Source organism: Mobula hypostoma, chromosome 5, assembly GCF_963921235.1.
Source record: "Mobula hypostoma chromosome 5, sMobHyp1.1, whole genome shotgun sequence".
Classification (NCBI taxonomy): Eukaryota; Metazoa; Chordata; class Chondrichthyes; order Myliobatiformes; family Myliobatidae; genus Mobula; species Mobula hypostoma.
The window spans coordinates 150,949,014-150,968,066 of NC_086101.1; the positions used below are offsets into that span (position 1 = coordinate 150,949,014).

General features: G+C 40.0%; 1 protein-coding gene across 4 annotated transcripts in view; it reads right to left on the bottom strand.

Moving 5' to 3' along the window:
* LOC134347073 (lysine-specific demethylase 4C-like) overlaps positions 1 to 19,053 on the bottom strand; it is a 394,026-nt gene that overhangs the window by 319,049 nt on the left and 55,924 nt on the right. For all 4 annotated transcript variants that reach the window (XM_063049177.1, XM_063049178.1, XM_063049180.1 and 1 more), the window contains exon 6: positions 7,047 to 7,096. In XM_063049177.1, the coding sequence (XP_062905247.1) occupies positions 7,047 to 7,096 (50 nt within the window). The remainder of the gene's footprint in view (positions 1 to 7,046; positions 7,097 to 19,053) is intronic.

Consider the following 19,053-nt stretch of genomic DNA (forward strand, 5'->3'; position numbering starts at 1 on the left):
TGGTGCAACTGTAACGAAAACCAATTTCTCCCGAGATCAATAAAGTACGACTATGACGTTTCCCCACCTTTCTACCCAAATCTCACCAAACCATTAAGTCAAATAAAAATACAATATGGTTAAAGACTGAAAACAATTTATCATTATCTATGATTCATTATTTTCATTTTATAGCTTATTTTAATTTGGTGTGTTAGAATACCAATGTTGTATAACCATACAGGAACACAGACTTAGACTGCAATGAGAAAACTCAAATCAATATTATCATTATGCCCATGAAGAAATAGAAAGCAAAACATAAGAAAAAGGACATACAGCATTTATTCATAGAACAGCCTTTACCTTTATGTTAAAATATATGTTAGCCAACTGATTTTAACAAGAATTAAACTTGGAGGTACAGAGTCATTATGGTAAGTAAAGATAAAATGTTGAAACAGGATGAATGTAGAGTTTCAATCGTTTCTTTAACTTCCAACAATCAAAATAATGCCTGTAGCCATGAAATTAATTGTTCAATATTGTAAACACGAGAAAATCTGCAGATGCTGGAAATTCAAGCAACAAACACAAAATGCTGGTGGAACACAGTAGGCCAGGCAGCATCTATAGGAATAAGTACAGTCAACGTTTCGGGCCGAGAACCTTCGTCAGGACTAACGGAAAAAAGAGATAGTAAGAGATTTGAGAGTGGGAAGGGGAGGAGGAGACTCGAAATGATAGGAGACAACAGGAGGGGGAGGGATGAAGCCAACAGCTGGGAAGTTGATTGGCAAAAAGGATACAAGGCTGGAGAAGGGTGAGTATCATGGGACAGAAGGCCTTGGAAGAATGAAAGAGGGAGGAGAGCACCAGAGGAAGATAGAGAACAGGCAAGGAGTTATTGTGAGAGGGAAAAAGAGAAAAAAAAAATTGTTCAATATTGTAGTTTGATTGGCAAGGTGGCATAATAAGGTCCTACTTTCCATGAAGTCACGCTGATAGAAACAGAGCACTTCAACTGCATAATTCACACAAACTGTAAAAAGATAAAAAAAAATACCCAATTCATATTAAAAACCAATAGATAGCATTCGGTTTTCTCCTTTTTTACCACCCCCAGATGGAAAATACACAGCCACCCACAACGTTCCTCACTTGGGATTCTCTGCTACAGCAGAGAGGTACGTATCTCAATTAAAACAAAGTATCCAGTTGTTTAGGTGGGATTGGGAATTAAAAAGTATAGCCATTTTGAGTATATAAGAGGGAAATACACTAAAGATTTCACAGTAGAGACTTTGGCTACGTCCACACAACGCCAGATAATTTTGAAAACGTCGGTTTTGAGTAAAAACAACAGGCGTCCACACTAAGCATTTTTCAAAATATCTCCGTCCACATTAGACAGATATTTGGGCGAATCTCCTCTACTGGGCACGTGCAGGACACACAGAAAACAAACGAAGAGGAAACGATATACTTGGTGTGCGTTTGTCCAGTTACAGACTAGAAAAACTTAAAAGGAATTGCTCTTGGCTCTTGCGCAGGAGGACTTAAAACTAAAAAAAAAACAAATTCTGGAGCGTATGGAGGCAACCGACAGGGAGTTCACGGACAGTATGACCCGGCTGACGACAAACATTGAAAAACTGACTAACTCTGTTGCATTAATAAAGTACCTTGTTAAATGTATAAAACGTCTGCATTAGTGTTATCTTGCATTTCCAAACAATGTTACATTAGGCTGTTACACATCTATTGTCAGAGAAGTGCTTGCATAAATAGGTACACCACCTTCATACAAGCAAGGATAGAAAACAGGGCAAAGTGAGTATACTTATTTATTCAGTAAGCTATGGTCAAAGTATTTGGTGAGTACATTTCTAACTCTTCTGGCTTCAATCTCATTGTCGTCTGTTCTGAAATTGTTGGGTGGTTGCGTTCAAGAAAACAACGAACATCTGTTCCGGCACGTCATAACAGCGTTTTAAAATAGTCAAAAAAGCTCACTTTACAATTTAACTCTCACGCCGTTCACACTGACTGCGCGTTATAACAGCCATACAGCAGTGCTTGCGCAGTACCAAGCAAAAGCAGAAAAAGCATTGCTGTTGTGGTGTTGTCATGACAACGTTTTTAAATATCTCCGGTTACCCTGTACACACTACAACGGATATTAGGCATTTTCAGATTTTTTCACTCTGGAGACCGTTTCTGAAAATCTCAGTTTTCAGGGGATGAAAACGCCGTTTCAGTGTGGACGGAAGGTCAAAACCAAGAGAAGAAGCTTTGTTTTCAAAATTACCTGGCGCAGTGTGGACGTACCCTTTATCTTTGGTTATGACTTGAACATTGGTAGACAATTATGCTGTTCATGGCAAAAGGTTTGCTGGTTAATCTCCAAATCCTGACAGAGCTGGGTTTCATCCTACTGGCTTATATAGCATAAAAACTTTTGATTTTCATTCTTGTAGATTGACTTGTAATGCAGTGAGTATTTTAAAATTCATGGGATATTGCTTGGATCAAAAATCCAAAGTCATCATGACATACAGAGCTATAAAATAATTTCAATATCATTAAGCTGCCATGTATCCATATACATCAGCCACAATTGCCTGAAATATAATTAGGCATAAATAGATTGATGCTCATAAGATTTTTAAGAGTAACTATACAGTCAACAAACTTTAATTTTTATGTCCATAGTTATGTACATGATTAAATATATCAGCATCTGGCTTTACAGGCCCTCTAAAGCAATTGGAATTGTTGCTCTACTTCCACATGCAGATAAGGATGTACATCAACGCATCATATTAACTTAAAGCCAGTGAATCCTTTGATGAAAATTTTCTTGGGTCAATATTTATTGCTATTTATCTACATTTATCACTGAAAATTACTTCCTGGGCTGTCTTTTTTCCATATTACATTAAACTTTGACGTGTCCAAATGTTATCATTCATTATCCAGCACCACATTAGAACAGCTTCTGGGGCCTATCCCTGGGCAGCAAATGGGCCAAGAATTTTACTAGCTGCAGGTTTGAAAATAAGCTGTGGAATGAGGTTATTTTTGGCTAAACAACACTTCACTCCGCTTCAATTTTGTCAAGCCCAGCGTCCTAGTCAATCCCCGAAATGTTCACATCAGACATATACTATTAACAAAGCAGACTGGCCAACTGTTATTTTAATTCTTATTTGTTTATCTGTGTAGAAAAGGAGCATAACAGTATGGAATCAACAATGTTTCTCTTAAACTGCAGCAGCAAATAACTGATGAATCCATTCAGATTATAAACAATATTGCTGCAAACAATTGCTTATGTCAGACTGCCTTTCAGTATTAATTCCTAGTTTAACAAATTATTTTGATTCAAAATATTTCCTATCCTCTGTACAATTCTCTATAGCCTAAGAAGGGGGAGAGAGGGGAGGAGGAGGGGAGAGAGGGGAAGAGAGGGGGGGGAGGGAGGGGGAGAGAGAGGGGGAGAGAGAGGGGGAGAGGGAGGGGAGAGGGAGGGGGGCGAGGGAGGGGGGAGAGGGAGGGGGGAGAGGGAGGGGGGAGAGGGAGGGGGGAGAGGGAGGGGGGAGAGGGAGGGGGGAGAGGGAGGGGGGAGGGAGGGGGGAGAGGGAGGGGGGAGAGGGAGGGGGGAGAGGGAGGGGGGAGAGGGAGGGGGGAGAGGGAGGGGGGAGAGGGAGGGGGGAGAGGGAGGGGGGAGAGGGAGGGGGGAGAGGAGGTGGGGATTGAAGCTGGTTGATTAGTTTTGAGGGGATGATGGTATTGAATGCCAAGCCATACACAATAAAGAGCATCCTGATGTATGCATCTTTGCTGTCCAGATCTTCCAGTTGACTGAAGAGTCAATGAGATGGTATCCATTGTGGACCTGTTGCTCCAGTAGGCAAATTGGGAGTAGATCCGAGACATTTCTCAGACAGGAGTTGATAAGTTTCATCATCAACCTTTCAAAATACTTCATCACTGTGAATGGAAGTGCTACTGGATAATAGTCGTTGTGGCAGGTTACCATTCTCTTCTTAGGCACAGGTATAATTGAAATCTGCTTGAAGCAGGTGGGTACCTCAGACTGCCGGAGTGAGTGGTTAAAGATCTCAGTGAACACTCCCATCAGTTCATCAGCACAGGTCCTTGGTACTTGGTCAGGTACCTCGTCTGGCCGGATGCTTTTCGTGGCTTCACCCTCCTGAAGACTACTCACACATTGGCCTCAAAGACTGCAATCACAGGATCATTGAGGGCTGTGGGAGTTGGTGATGGTTCCTCTGTGTTTTGACCATCGAAGTGAACATAGAAGGCATTCTTTTTTGTTCAGCAACATCTCTTTTATAACAAGGTGATCAACACTGTACATAATACTGCAAATGTGGCCTCATCAACTTCTTGTACAACTACAACATAATTTTCTAACTCCTATAATCAGTGCCCTGACTGATAAAGGCCAGCATGCCAAACACCTTCTTCACCATCCTGTCTAGCTATGACACTGCATTCAATGAACTATACAACTTGCACTCCTAGGTCCCTCTGTTCTCTAATACTTCTCAGGGCCTTACCATTCACAATACAAGTCCTACCCTGGTTTGATCTCCCAAAATAGAATACAGTTATCTGGATTAAAAACCATTTGCCAATCCTCGGTCCACAAACCTAGCTGTTCAAACCCTCCCCCCCCTGTAATTTTTCATAACCTTTTACATTATTTTCTACCATCTATTATAATATAATCTGCAAACTTACAAATCATGCCTTGTACATTAACATTCAAATCATTTATAAAAACTGTAAACAACAAAAGGCCCAACACCAATCTCTGTGGCAAACCACTAGCTGCAGACTTCCAGCCTGAGAAACAACCCTCAACCCTCACCCTCTGCTTCCTACCGCTGATCTAATTATGAATGCTATCTGCTAACTCCCCTGGATCCCTTACAATCTAATCACATGGAAAACACACAAACTCCACACATTCAACACCCAAGACAGGATTTATCCAGGATCTTTGGCACCATGAGGCAGCATTACTGTGCTGCTCCCGAGTTTTAATTCATTGTTACGTGTAAAGTATTGATTACAGAATCTCCTGTATTACCAGAAAAATATAATTTCAATAAGTATTTCATGAGCAGTAAAGAATAATAGGAGTATTCAAGGACATTTTCAACCTCTCACTGCTATGAAAAGAAGTTCCCATTTGCTTCAAAAAGGCAACAATTATACCAGTGCCTAGGAATAATAATGTGGGCTGCCTTAATGACTATTGCCGGCAGCACTCACATCGACAGTGATGAAATGCTTTGAGAGGTTGGTCATGGCTAGACTGAACTCCTGTCTCAGCAAGGACTGGGACCCATTGCAATTTGCCTATCGCCACAATAGGTCAACGGCAGACACAATCTCAATGGCTCCCCACACGGCTTTACAGCATCTGGACAACACAAAACCTATGTCAGGATGCTGTTCATCAACTATAGCTCAGCAATTAATACCATTGTTTCCACAATCTTGATCAAGAAGTTGCAGAACCTGGGCCTCTGTATCTCCCTCTGCAATTGAATTCTCGACTTCCTAACCAGAAGACCACAATCTGTGCAGATTGATGATAACACATCCTCCTCGCTGACAATCGACACTAGTGCACTTCAGGGGGTCTGTACTTAGCCCACTGCTCTACTCTCTCTATTCCCATGACTGTATGGCTAGGCATAGCTCAGATAACACCTATAAATTTGCTGACGATACAACCATTGGTGGTAGAATCTCAGGTGGTGACGAGTGGGCATTCAGGAGTGAGATATGCCAACTTGTGGAGTGGCGCCACAGCAACAAACTGGCACGCAATGTCAGTAAGATGAAAGAGCTGCTTGTGGACTTCAGGAAGAGTAAGGCGAAGGAACACATACCAATCCTCATAGAGGGATCAGAAGAGGAGAAAGTGAGCACTTTCAAGCCCCTGGGTGTCAAGATCTCTGAGGATCTAACCTGGTCCCAACATATCAATACAGTTGTAAAGAAGGCAAGACAGCAGCTATACTTTATTAGAAGTTTGAAGAGATTTGCCATGTCAACAAATACACTCTAAAACTTCTACAGTTGCACCGTGGACAGCATTCTGACAGGCTGCATCACTGTCTGGTATGGAAGGGCTACTGCACAGGACCAAAAGAAGCTGCAGAGGGTTGTAAATCTAGTCAGTTCCATCTTGGGCACCAGCCTACAAAGTACCCAGGACATCTTTAGGGAGCAGCATCTCAGAAAGGCAGCGTCCATTATTAAGGACGTCCAGCACCCAGGGCATGCCCTTTTCTCACTGTTACCATCAGGTAGGAGATACAGAAGCCTGAAGGCACACACTCAGTGATTCAGGAACAACTTCGTCCCCTCTGCCATCTGATTCCTAAATGGACATTGAATCCTTGGACACTGCCTCACTTTTTTTAATATACAGTATTTCTGTTTTTTGCACTTTTTAAAATCTATTTAATATACGTATATTGTAATTGATTTACTTGTTCATTTATTCTTATTATTTTAATTTTATTTATTATTTTATGTATTGCCTTCAACTGCTGCTGCTAAGTTAACAAATTTCACGTCACAAGCAGGTGATAATAAACCTGATTTTGATTCTGAACATGAGGTACTGAAAGGTGCTATAAACAATAAATTTATCTGCAAAGAATTGTAGATGCTGAAAATTAGTAAAAGAAAACAAGAAATACTGGAAATATTCAGCAAGTCAGGCGGCATTTGTTGAGAGATAATTAACATTTCAATATTGATGAAATGTCATGAACCTGAGACATTAAGCTCTGCTTCTCTTTCCACATACACTGATCAACATTTTAAGTAAAATCTCAGTTTTAATTTCAAATGCATCTGAGTATTGCTCCACAAGATTTATTCTATATATTTTTAACATACTAATTGTATTTCTGTATTGAGGTAAATCTAGCTATAAAATCATACTTAGATGACAGAAGAGAATGCATTCCAGTTGAAAATTTGATGCTTAGAATTTTATATTGCATTACCTTGTGCAAGTCGTTCCAGCCTTTTTCCATGCTCTGGAGGTACTGCGTACCTGAAAATGACAGCAAGGAATATCAATTCAACCTGCACCGGAATGTAATTTTTGATGTGTCACTTCACACAAACAGAAAAACTTCCTTGGATACAATTAAATCATATACAGCGGATTCCAGTTGATTGGGCCACATTGGGACTAGTACATTTTGGCCCAATTAAGCGGCTGCCCCAATAAGTCAAAGTTTCACGGAAAAAGTTGAAAAGGTATAAAAAAAGACAGACAGCCATTTAACTGTGTAACAAACTCTGCATTTAATTGAAATACTGAACAAATTATAACATTACCAATACTACTACAGTACTATAAAATTGTATTAACTCCTAGTAGTTATCAACAGAGGAATTCATCCAGTGTACTCTGCTGTGTTCTTTTAATTGACTGTGAATGACCAAAATAAGCACAGGCACAGTGCAGATAATGGACTGTCTTCATACAAGGCTATCAATGATTGCGTCCTCCAAATCTTCATTTTTATTGAAACATTCAAGATGATTATTACCTTCAAATTCTTCGCAGTCCTTAACTTGTTTCACTACTGGCTGTTTCTGGCATCTCTAAGCCTGAATGCTTGAAACCACAGTGAGCAAAACAGTCCTATAATGTCTTACTGCTTATTTCTCACCATCTCTCAGTTACAAGGATTACTGCTTTTTGAACATAAGTACACACAATTGATGCTGTTTGAATCACAAACAAGAGAAAATCTGCAGGTGCTGGAAATCCGAGCAACACACACAAAATGCTGGAGGAACTCAGCAGGCCAGGCAGCATCTATGAAAAAAAGTACAGTCAACGTTTCGGGTCGAAACCGTTTTTGAAAACTTTTCACTCTACGCATGCTGTAGTCTTAACAGTCACACAAATGCATGTGTCTGGCACTAGTTAGAAACTGTTCAGGAAGTTTCCTGTCCCAATTAAGCAGTCCCAAATAAACGTAGGAAACGCTGGCTATTTTCTCAATTTGTTTTGTTCTTTAAAAATTGTCCCAAATAAGTGGCTGCCCCAATTAACCGATGGCTCAATTTCACAATTTCTATTATCTGCTAACATGGCTACAAAGAACTTTACCAGTCAGTCAAGCTGTAAACCTCCTGATGCAAATCTCCAGTCTCTGCATGGTTTACAACTTATGTAACATACATTTCCAAAACAGTTGCTTTAAAATGGGTTGCCAGTACACATTCACCCAGATTTTCCCCGAGTGTTCCACTTGTTTCACATGGAATTCTCACCATTTACAAATGGGACTTTCATATAATTCTCCAGTTTCAATAATTTGTTAATTTGAATGGGGATTTTATAGCTGCAAGGAAGTTAGGACATTTTCTAATTATTTGTGTTAAAAGCAATAATTGTAATTATTTAAATGGTTTTTTTGCATGCAAGGTGTCCTGTTTTAATTTTACTTTTCATATTGATTTTGTTTCAACATTTTTGAATCCCAGAGAAATTTCTTGGGTGGGCCTTGTTACAGCCCATGTTTACTTTGTGCAAGAATAAACATCACAAGCAAGCAGGAACAGGAATCACCACCAGGCCCCTCAAGCCAGCTCACTTTTCAACATGGCCATGGCTGATATACGCCAGTCTCAACTTCAATTCTGTGCCAGTTCCCTGCAACTTTCTATATCCCAATCTTTCAAATACTGTACTTATTTATTTTCAACTTATTCTCATGACCTTGGCCTCAGGACCCTCAGAGGAAAAGATTGACCACTTTCTGAGAGAAGAAATTTCTATGCAACTCAGTTTTAACTGACAAACCCCTTATTTTGCAGCTATGTCCCCTTGCTCATGACTCTCTCACTGAAGAAAAGATTTCAACATCTGCTCGTTAAGATCTTATACACTTAAACAAAGACACCCCATCTTCTAAACTCCAAGGAGTAAACACAAAACCCTTAAACAGAATCATCCCAGGAAATGGCCTGGTTAACCTCCTTTGGACTACTGCTTTAAACTACTGTATTGTGTTTTAGGTAAGAGGACCTAAACTTCATACAGTATTCAGGTGTGGACTCGCAGACACGCTGTAAATTTGTAACAAAACCTCCCTATTCTTAAACTTCATAATAAGGCAAACAGCAGGTTGGCTTTTCAAAGTCAAAGTAAATTCATTACCAAAGTACATGTTACCATGTACCACCTTCAGACTCATTTTCTTTCAGGCATTTACAGGAAAAATACAAGAAAATTTTACAAAGAACCTTACATATATGAAGACTGACAACCAATGGTTGTTTGCAAAAGAAGATATCTATGCAAATAAAAACAATACTGATAACGAGTTGTAAAGAGTCCTTGAAAGTGATCCATATATTCCAGAATCAGTTCCAAGTAGTAACTATTTATTGAACATGTTGCAATTCATCCACTAAAATTTCTGAACTTCACTCTCTCTCCATTTACATAGTAAGCTACTTTTGTTTCCTCTTACTTAAGTGTATAACCTTTCACTTCCCCACACTGAACACCATCAACCAGATTTTACATCCAATCACTCAATCTATCTCTATCCGGTCACAACATGCCCTTGCAGTGATATTTGAATCGGCAGCAAACCCAGAAAACCTGTACTGCATTCCTTCTCCAGGTCATGAGGTGTTGATCAGCTCCGTAGTAAAACATCCCAACATCTTGCAGGAATATTAGGGTGATGACCAAAACCTTTATCAAAAAGAAAATTTTAACCAACATCTCAAAGGAAAAGACAGCCATAAAGAGTTTAAGGGAGGCAGCTCAAGGTTTTAAAAGGTAGGCAGCTGAAGATACTTCCATCAAAGGTAGAAAAAAAATTATGATGAAATTGGACCAGACCCAGAAAAGAAAATGCTTTTAATGGCTATGAGGCTTCAAATGAAATTAGTTACAAGTTTAAATGCAAGAAACCTAACTATGGAATTGAATATGATTAGAGCCATCTGCTTGTATGGAGGGTAAAAGCTAAGGGACTTGTCAACTCTTTCTATGAACTTACAAAACAGCTACTTTAATCTAACTACAATCTATTCAGTAATCGCAGCAATACCCATAAAATTCTTTCAGAATAGTTTTCCTGTCTAAAACTCAGTAAACAGTCAAAAGAATGATGTGTGCGGAATAATATGTGACAAGCAACATAACTGATTATATCAATCTACAATAAAGACCAGCAAGTGTCCAAAGCATTCATGTAATTTTGATAGCTCAAAATTTCAAATTAATCAGAACTCGTGAAATGTCAGCCTCTGAGATAAAGACTGATTACAAATTACAACATAACTAATATCTAGATTGATAAGTGAAGAAAAGATTACTGTGGTTTAAAAAAATTAATATCAACACAGTAACACATTGGCTGTTTCAGATAAGGGTACCTTAATCACTGAATCTTTTCCTGTCATGTATTTCTTCAATTACTTTTACCTTAATTTAAAAAGTTAGATGTTATCAACAAGAAAGCTCTTTGTGAAAAAGAATACTGCTACCAATAGTACAGTTAAAAGAATTTGCTCCACATAAAAGAAGAAATACTTTCTTTAAAGACCTGTACTCATTTTATTTCTCAAATAACACCACTTTATTTCAATTAAAAAATAAGTATTTTAGTTGCATTTAAAATATTTGCTTTATTTTCTATGCCTTTATAAAGCGTAAACTAATACCAACACTGCAAGGATTATTACCGCAAACACGAGGAAATCTGCAGATGCTGGAATTTCAAGCAACACACTTAAAAGTTGCTGTTGAATGCAGCAGGCCAGGCAGCACCTCTAGGAAGAGGTACAGTCGACGTTTCGGTCTAGGAAGTTTCGGTCTAGATACGGCAACTGTACCTCTTTCTAGGGATGCTGCCTGGCCTGCTGTGTTCACCAGCAACTTTTAAGGATTATTACCATATGTTTATCTTCAAACACAGGGCAGAGATATACTTTCAATAGTGAGCAAAGTAGTTATTGCCTAAAAGAAACTTAGTTTCAAAGTACTTGGAAAATTAGAAGCATTTTGTTTCCTTTGTGAATGACTCAGTTGGAATTTTGTATCTTTAATCTGCTGAGCCAATACCATCACTTGAAAAGCTTGAAAAAATACGAATAGGTGAAGAAATCCTCAACAAATATTTTTGGCATTTTGACCTCTCTAAATTCTGGTAACCATTTCCCTCTCTCTTCTGCCCGCCCCCCCCCCTTTGTTTCCCTCACTCTAGTAGCCCTCTCACTCCTTCTCTTCCATTCCCCAGCTCCCATGACCTGCCCATCACCTCTGCCTCGTTCCCAATCTCATTGCTTTTATTCCATACAAGATGTTCCTCTTTCTTCATCTATCACCTCCTAGCTTCTCATATCATTCCCTTGCCTCCCCCTCCCCCACACACCTATCTTTCCCCCACCTCTACCTGCCAGCTTGTACTTCTCCCCCTCCCCCACCTTTTTGGATGAGATTTGGCAGCAGCATTTCAAGACATCATCATCATCATCATCAGGTGCCATGCCCAGTCTGAGCTTTGACTGCCATGGCCTACACACTCCTGTTTCGGGTCAAGTGGATCAATTCATTGGTATTCATTTCCAGTTCTCTGGCTGCTGTCTCCATCATCATTTGTCTTTGTCTTCCTCTTGCTTTCTTCCCTTCAATCTTTCTCATAATTACCATGCATTCTAACTCCTCTTTCCTAATCACATGTCCAATGAAGTTATGTTGCCTTTTCATGATCTTATACATTATTCCTCTTTTTGTGTTTGCTCTGTTCATGACATCCGCGTTAAATATTTGTTTCGTCCATGATATTCTTTGCGTCCTCCTCAAAAACTATATCTCTGCTGCTTCAATTCATTTCCTCATGTTACTAGATATTGTCCAACATTCTGAGCCATATAACATAACAATTCACGACAGATCTCCAGAATGCTGTCGAGAGGAGCAACCTAGTTTGTCAAGAGATGATCAGTCAGGTTTATTATCACAGGCATGTGACGTGAAATTTGTTAACTCAACAGCAGCCGTTCAATGCAATACATAATCCAGAAGAGGGAAAAAAAAATAATAAAATAATAATAAAAATAAACAAACAAGTAAATCAATTACAGTATACATATATTGAATAGATTTTTTTAATATGCAAAATACATAAATACTGTATATTTTAAAAAGTGAGGTAGTGTCCAAAGATTCAATGTCCATTTAGGAATCAGATGGCAGAGGGGAAGCTGTTCCTGAATCAGTGAGAGTGTGTCTTCAGGCTTCTGTACCTCCTGCCTGACGGTAATAGTGAGAAAAGGGCATGCCCTGGGCGCTGGATGTCCTTAATAATGAACGCTGCCTTTCTGAGACACTGCTCCCTGAAGAAGTCCTAGGTACTTCATAGGCTAGTGCCCAAGATGAAGCTGATTAGATTTACAACCCACTGCAGCTTCTTTTGGTCCTGTGCAGTAGCACCCCTCCATACCAGACAGTGATGCAGCCTGTCAGAATGCTCTCCATGGTACAACTATAGAAGTTTTTGAGTGTATTTGTTGACATGCCAAATCTCTTCAAACTCTTAATGAAGAATAGCCACTATCTTGCCTTGTTTATAACTACATCGATACGTTGGGATCAGGTTAGATCCTCAGAGATCTTGATACCCAGGAACTTGAAACTGCCCACTCTCTCCACTCTGATCCCTCTAGGAGGATTGGTATGTGTTCCTTCATCTTACCCTTCCTGAAGTCCACAATCAGCTCTTTCGTCAGTAAGTGCCAGGTTGCTACTGTGGCACCACTCCACTAATTGGCAAATCTCACTCCTGTTTGCCCTCTTGTCACCACCTGAGATTCTACCAACAATGGTTGTATTGTCAGCAAATTTATAGATGGTGTTTAAGCTGTGCCTAGCCACACAGTGATGTGTATATAAAGAGTAGAGCAGTGGGCTAAGCACACACCCTTGAGGTGCACCAGTGTTGATTGTCAGGCTAAGCACACACCCTTGAGGTGCACCAGTGTTGATTGTCAGTAAGGATGAGATGTTATCACCAATCGGCACAGGTTATGGTCTTCCAGTTAGGAAGTCAAGGATCCAATTGCAGAGGGAGGTACAGAGGCCCAGGTTCTACAACTTCTCAATCAGGATTGTGGGAATGATGGTATTAAATACTGAGCTATAGTCGATGAACAGCATCCTGACATAGGTGTTTGTATTGTCCAGGTGGTCTAAACTCATGTGGAGAGCCATTGAAATTGTGTCTGCCATTGACCTATTGTGGCGATAGGCAAACTGCAAGTTCACAAGCTCATGGAGCCGGTGACAAGTTCTGCAAAATTGACAGATGGTCACTGTCAGATTATTTACCTCTGAGAAAGAAGGATGTTAACATGCCTATTAACAGGAGATTGCTGAGCAGCATGCTCTGAATCGAAGGAAAAGGTTCAAGAAGGGTTAGGCATTTTGCAGACTACACAGCTTTCCTGAAGAATACCATCTCCATAGGTTGGTGAAAAAGTGCAAGCAGAGGATCTGGAATGCAGTCATAGGAAAGTCTGGTATATTCCACATTACAGTGTGCATCACCCCAGGAAAGAGAAATATTGTGTTGTGTTTGACTGTGGAGTGACTTTTCAGGGAATGTCACTTAATGCTCAGTTGTTACAGGGTCCTGATCTTACTGGTTCTTTCACTGCAGTCAAAACCAAATTCAGAAAAGAAAAAGTGGTGATCCGGTGGATATTGAATCAATGTTTCATCAGGTTAAGGTGTCAGTGGAAGATGCAGACCTACTCTGGTGGCCTGATGACCTCAGCCAAGATGTGGTGGATTTTAGAATGGTGGTACATCTCTTTGGAGCAATTTCACCACTAAGTTGTGCCAATTTCACCCTTAGGAAGTGCACAGAAGATAATGGATAAGGTTTTGCATTACTATGTTGATTACAGCCTAGCATCAGAGTCCTCTGAGCTAAAGGCAGCTTCTCTCTGTCATGACCTTGTATCAATTTGTGCTAAAGGTGGTTTCATTTCACATAGTGGACAAGCAACCGACATAATGTGCTGTCTGCTATACCAGAAGAAAAAGCAGAAGATATGAAAGATTTGAATTTAGATCAAGATGTTCCTTCAGTGGACAGAGTACAAGGTGTGCAATGGTGTATTCTGTCTAATACTTTCAAGTTTAAGGTCATGATCCAGGATAAACTGCTTACCTGAAGGCCGGTCCTCTCTACAGTTTGTTCCATCTATGACCCTTTCGGAATTTGAATCCATTAATGTTATCTTCTAAGATTCTCCAAGACCTTAGAGAGGGCTTGGATGGGATGATGCTATGCCAACATCAGTTTGTTCGTAGTGGGCAAGTTAACTGGAAGATGTTTTTATTATGGGAAAATTTAGAGTAGCTCCATTGAAGTCCGTTTCCATCCCTCGAATGGAGTTCATTGCTGCTACAATGGCAAGTCATATGAACACATTGTGGAAGGAGGAGATGCATACGCAGCTTAAGGACTGAATTTTTTTGGAGTGACAATACTGTGCTGAACTACAAAGTATACTAAGAATGAAATTTCCAGGTTCTGAATCTTTGTCACTAAGAGTTTCATAAATTCTTATGCTGTCACAAGCATCTCCACGGAGGTATGTGGCCTCCAGACGAGTGAAGGTGAAGGCTTGTCTGAAGAATAAGACTTGGGTGTCAGGACTTCAATATCTTCTTCAGAATGAAAGTGAATGGCTTGTGAATCTGATTATTCTGAAGAACTTCTGCTAGATGATCCAGAAGTCAAGAAGATTGTTACAATGAATGTCATGCAGATTGAAAAGGAGTTGCACAGTTACATGTATTATCCATCACTTCTTATCTTGGACCCATTTGAGGAAGACAGTGGTCTGGTTTCTTAAGTTTAAGAACTTCCTCTTATTTCTTAGTTGGAAAAGGAAGCAAATGAACAATGTTTACTTTCAATCTGATTTGGATGAAGAACAACGGGTGTATTCTTTGGACAAAGATGGAGAAGGCCAAAGGTCAAATTGATCAAGAATGTCTCTCAGTAGAGAAGCTCAGAACGGATGAATTGTCATATTTTCAAGCTTAATCCAGTACTTGATGATGGTGTCTTGAGAGTTGGTAGACTGCTTAGTAGGGTGGCTATATCTTTAGAGGCAAAACATCCTCTTATACTGGTGAAGGATCTTAATAACTCTGATCTCATTCCGAGGCATGTACATCAAGAAGTGGGACATGGTGATCGTAACTACATGTTATCTAGGTTGCACCAAAAATATTGGATTCCCAGTGCTAGTAATGATTCAAAGATTCAAAGTACAGAAGTATGTAAGCAGTATACAATCCTGAGATTCATCTTCCCCACAGACGGCTACGAAACAAAGTAAACTATGGAATCTGTTCAAAAATTAAACATCAACCCTCCCCCCCACGCACCAAAAATTACACAAACAGCAACAAAAAAAGAGCAAGAAACACAGAATATGAAAATCAAAAGAGTCCAGGCATGTTGAGTTGAGCTGTTTGTTATCTGCAGGCCACCCCAATTCAAAATCGCAACAAAAAAAAAGGAGTGACCAGAAACCAGTACAGCTCTAAGAAGAATTCTGTGTGTTGTTTGTCGCTGGTTGAACACAATTCCAGGATGTCAGCGCATGGTGGATCTACCTCTGGCCAGGGTCTCTCCAGATGAATCTCCATCCACGATGTAGGATTGGACTATTTTGGACCTTTTGAGGTGAAAAGCTGGAGTACAGTGAAGGAGATATGGGGTTACATTTTCCTGTCTGGCTATTCGAGTTCTTCATGTAGAAGTGGCATCTAGCTTGAACACAGATTCCCTTATGAATGCACTTAAATGCTTTATAGCAAGACAAGGACAAGTTCGTGAACTGCGATCTGATAATGCAATGAACTGTGCTGGAGCTAAGCGCAAGTTGAGAGAAGCCATTCATAAGTAGAATCATTCAGAGATTAATGATGTACTTCTTCAGAAAGAAATTGTGGTTTTTTAATCCACCAATTGGCTCACATCATGTACAAACATGGGAAAGACAGATCAGGTTGGTAAGGAAGGTTCTCAATCCTACCATGAAGGGAAAGAACCTTGATGAAGAGGGTCTTCACACAGTTCTTTTTGAAGTAGAGGCTATTATCAATGGTCATCCAATTACCAAAGAATCATCTGATTCCAAAGACGTGGAAATGTTAATACCCAAAATCATCTGTTGCTTCTGAAGATCCCACCATCCTTACCACTAGGGATTTTCAATAGGAAGACTTCAATGCTAGTCATAGATGGAAGCAAGTCCAATACATGTCAAACTTGATTTGGAAACAGTGGGTCAAGGGATATTTACCCCAGCTACAGCAATGTCAGAAAAGGTCAAGTATAAGACGCAATTTCTTTCCAGGAGATACTGCGCTCATAGTTGATGACTCAAAACTCATGGATCATGGGAAGAATCGTTCAAGTTTTTCCAGACAGAAGAGTATTTGTGTGACAGGTACACATCAAGACCAAGACCAGCTGTTTGGATCGGCCTATAACTAAGACCCGTCTTCTGCAGGAGGCAGAGGTTTGAGGAGCTACAACTTAAGAAGCTTCATGATTCTGTCCTGTCAGTGGTGACAAAGATCACTCTGTACTGGGCTAAGTGCTGGTAAACTCTGGGCTGGGTAAGTGTTGCATGACATGTGTGGAAAAAGAAGAAAAAGGACATTTGTGTGAATGTTAAGATTTCATGACACCTGTGTTTTGGTAGTATTTAGTTATAATTAATTAAATTAAATAGGAGAGGAGAAGATGGCGGCACGATGCAGCGCGCAGCGGCCACTCCGGTGATGAATATCTGTTATCTATCAAGTAGGGTGCCGTGCACAATCCTGATTTGATGGAGGCAGACGTGAGAGCACGGAGGAACATCTGGTGAAACTTCTGAAATGCTTGTTTTGCTGCCGCTGCTACTGTGTGATCCAGAATCTCTGGAGGGGAAGGCCCCGAGTCCTCGGCTTTGCTTATTGCTTGGCGGCCGGGACAGGGTCGAAGCACTCGGCAGAGATTGTGCTCGGTGTCAGAGGGTTGGTCGGAGGTTCAAAGTTTTCGGACGGACTCAGAGTTGGCTGTGGTCGGGTGCTTCCAGGGTGCTGCATCGGCAAGTTTGCGGCGCTGGAAGTTCATGGCAGGGAGAGTTTCTCCCTTCTACTGTCTGCATGAGATGATAGACTATCAAGAATTTGAGACTTTTTTTTTTACCGTGCCCATGGTCTGCTCTTTATCAAATTACGGTATTGCTTTGCACTGTTGTAACTATATGTTATAATTATGTGGTTTTTGTCAGTTTTAGTCTTGCTCTATCCTGTGTTCCTGTGATATCATACTGGAGGAACATTGTATCATTTCTTAATGCATGCATTTCTAAATGACAATAAATGAGGACTGAGTGTCCTCATAATCTAATCTAATCTAATTATTATAGCATAATAAATAAGGGGCTGGGATGTAGATGCCATGTATCTGTTTTCTATCTGCATTGTATTCCATGTTGCATATTTATTATGGTAGTCAGTAACGTGCGTGGGGGTGAGGTAAAAGTGTAGGGTTTCGTTACGAATTTGAGCTTTGTTCTCGGTAGTTTGGTTCTGGGGACCACCAGATGTCATATCTTTCGTTGACCACTTAACTTTGCTTAATTATGTTTAATTATGCTTAATTGCACATTTCTTTTGTTAGTTGCTAATAAAGGAGCGAGTACATTTCTTCAACTACGTGAAACATCATTATTATTGGATTAATTGGAGGGCAGGACATACAAGGATAACAACCTGTATTAGGTCGCCAGCAGCGGCATTTGCCCACTACATTGCCTTTTATATTTATGACATCTGCTATTTATCTCTTTACGATACATATAAAGAGATGATGCTTGGTGTTTTGTTTCTGTATTTTATGATCTTTTTTTCCCCTTTTAGTGTGAAACCTGATGACAGCAGAAGAGGGTACCATTTGTTTATTTTGTACTTTCCACTGATTCATTTTAACTTTTTATTATGTGTTTGGGAAGTAAGGTGCAGTTACTTAGATTAATTTTCTAATGTAAAAATGCAAATTATCTACTTTGCTTCCAGATGTTTACGGTATTATACTACTTAGACCACAAGATACTGGAGCAGAATAGGTCATTAGGCCCATCGAGTCTGCTCCACCATTTCATCATGGCTGATTCAATTTTTCTCTCGGCCTAATCTCCTCTCTTCTTCTTGCATCCCTTCATACCTTAACCAATCAAGAATCTATCAACCTCTGCCTTAAATATACATAAAGACTCCACGCTGCCTGTGGCAAAGAATTCCACAGATTCACCACTCCCTGGCAAAATAAATTCCTTCTCATCTCCATTCTAAGAGGACATTCCTCTATTTTGAGGCTGTATCCTCTGGTCTTAGACTCTCCCATCATAGGAGACATCGTCTTCACATCCACTCTATCAAGGCCTTTAACCATTCAATAGGTTTCAAGTAAGTTATCCCTCATTCTTCAGAATTTGAGTGAATACAAGCCCAGAGCTCTCAAACACTCTTCGTATGACAAGCCATTCAATCAGCTGCATGAACCTCCTTTCAGCCCTCTCCAGTTTCAGCACATCCTTTCTAAAATAAGGGGCCCAAAACTACTCACAATACTCCAAGTGAGGACTCCCCAATGCTTTATAAAGTCTCAACATTATTTCCTTGCTTTTATATTCTAGTCCTCTTGAAATGAATGGTAACATTACATTTGTCTTCCTCACCAAAGACTCAACTTGCAAATAAACCTTTAGGAAATCATGCACAAGGACTCCCAAATCCCTTTGCACCTCAGTTTTTTGCATTTTCTCTCCACTTAGAAAATAGTCAACTCTTTCATTTCTTCCACCAAAGTGCATGACCGTACACTTCCCGACACTGTGTTTCATCTGCCATTTCTTTGCCCATTCTCCTATTCTGTTTCGGTCCTTCTG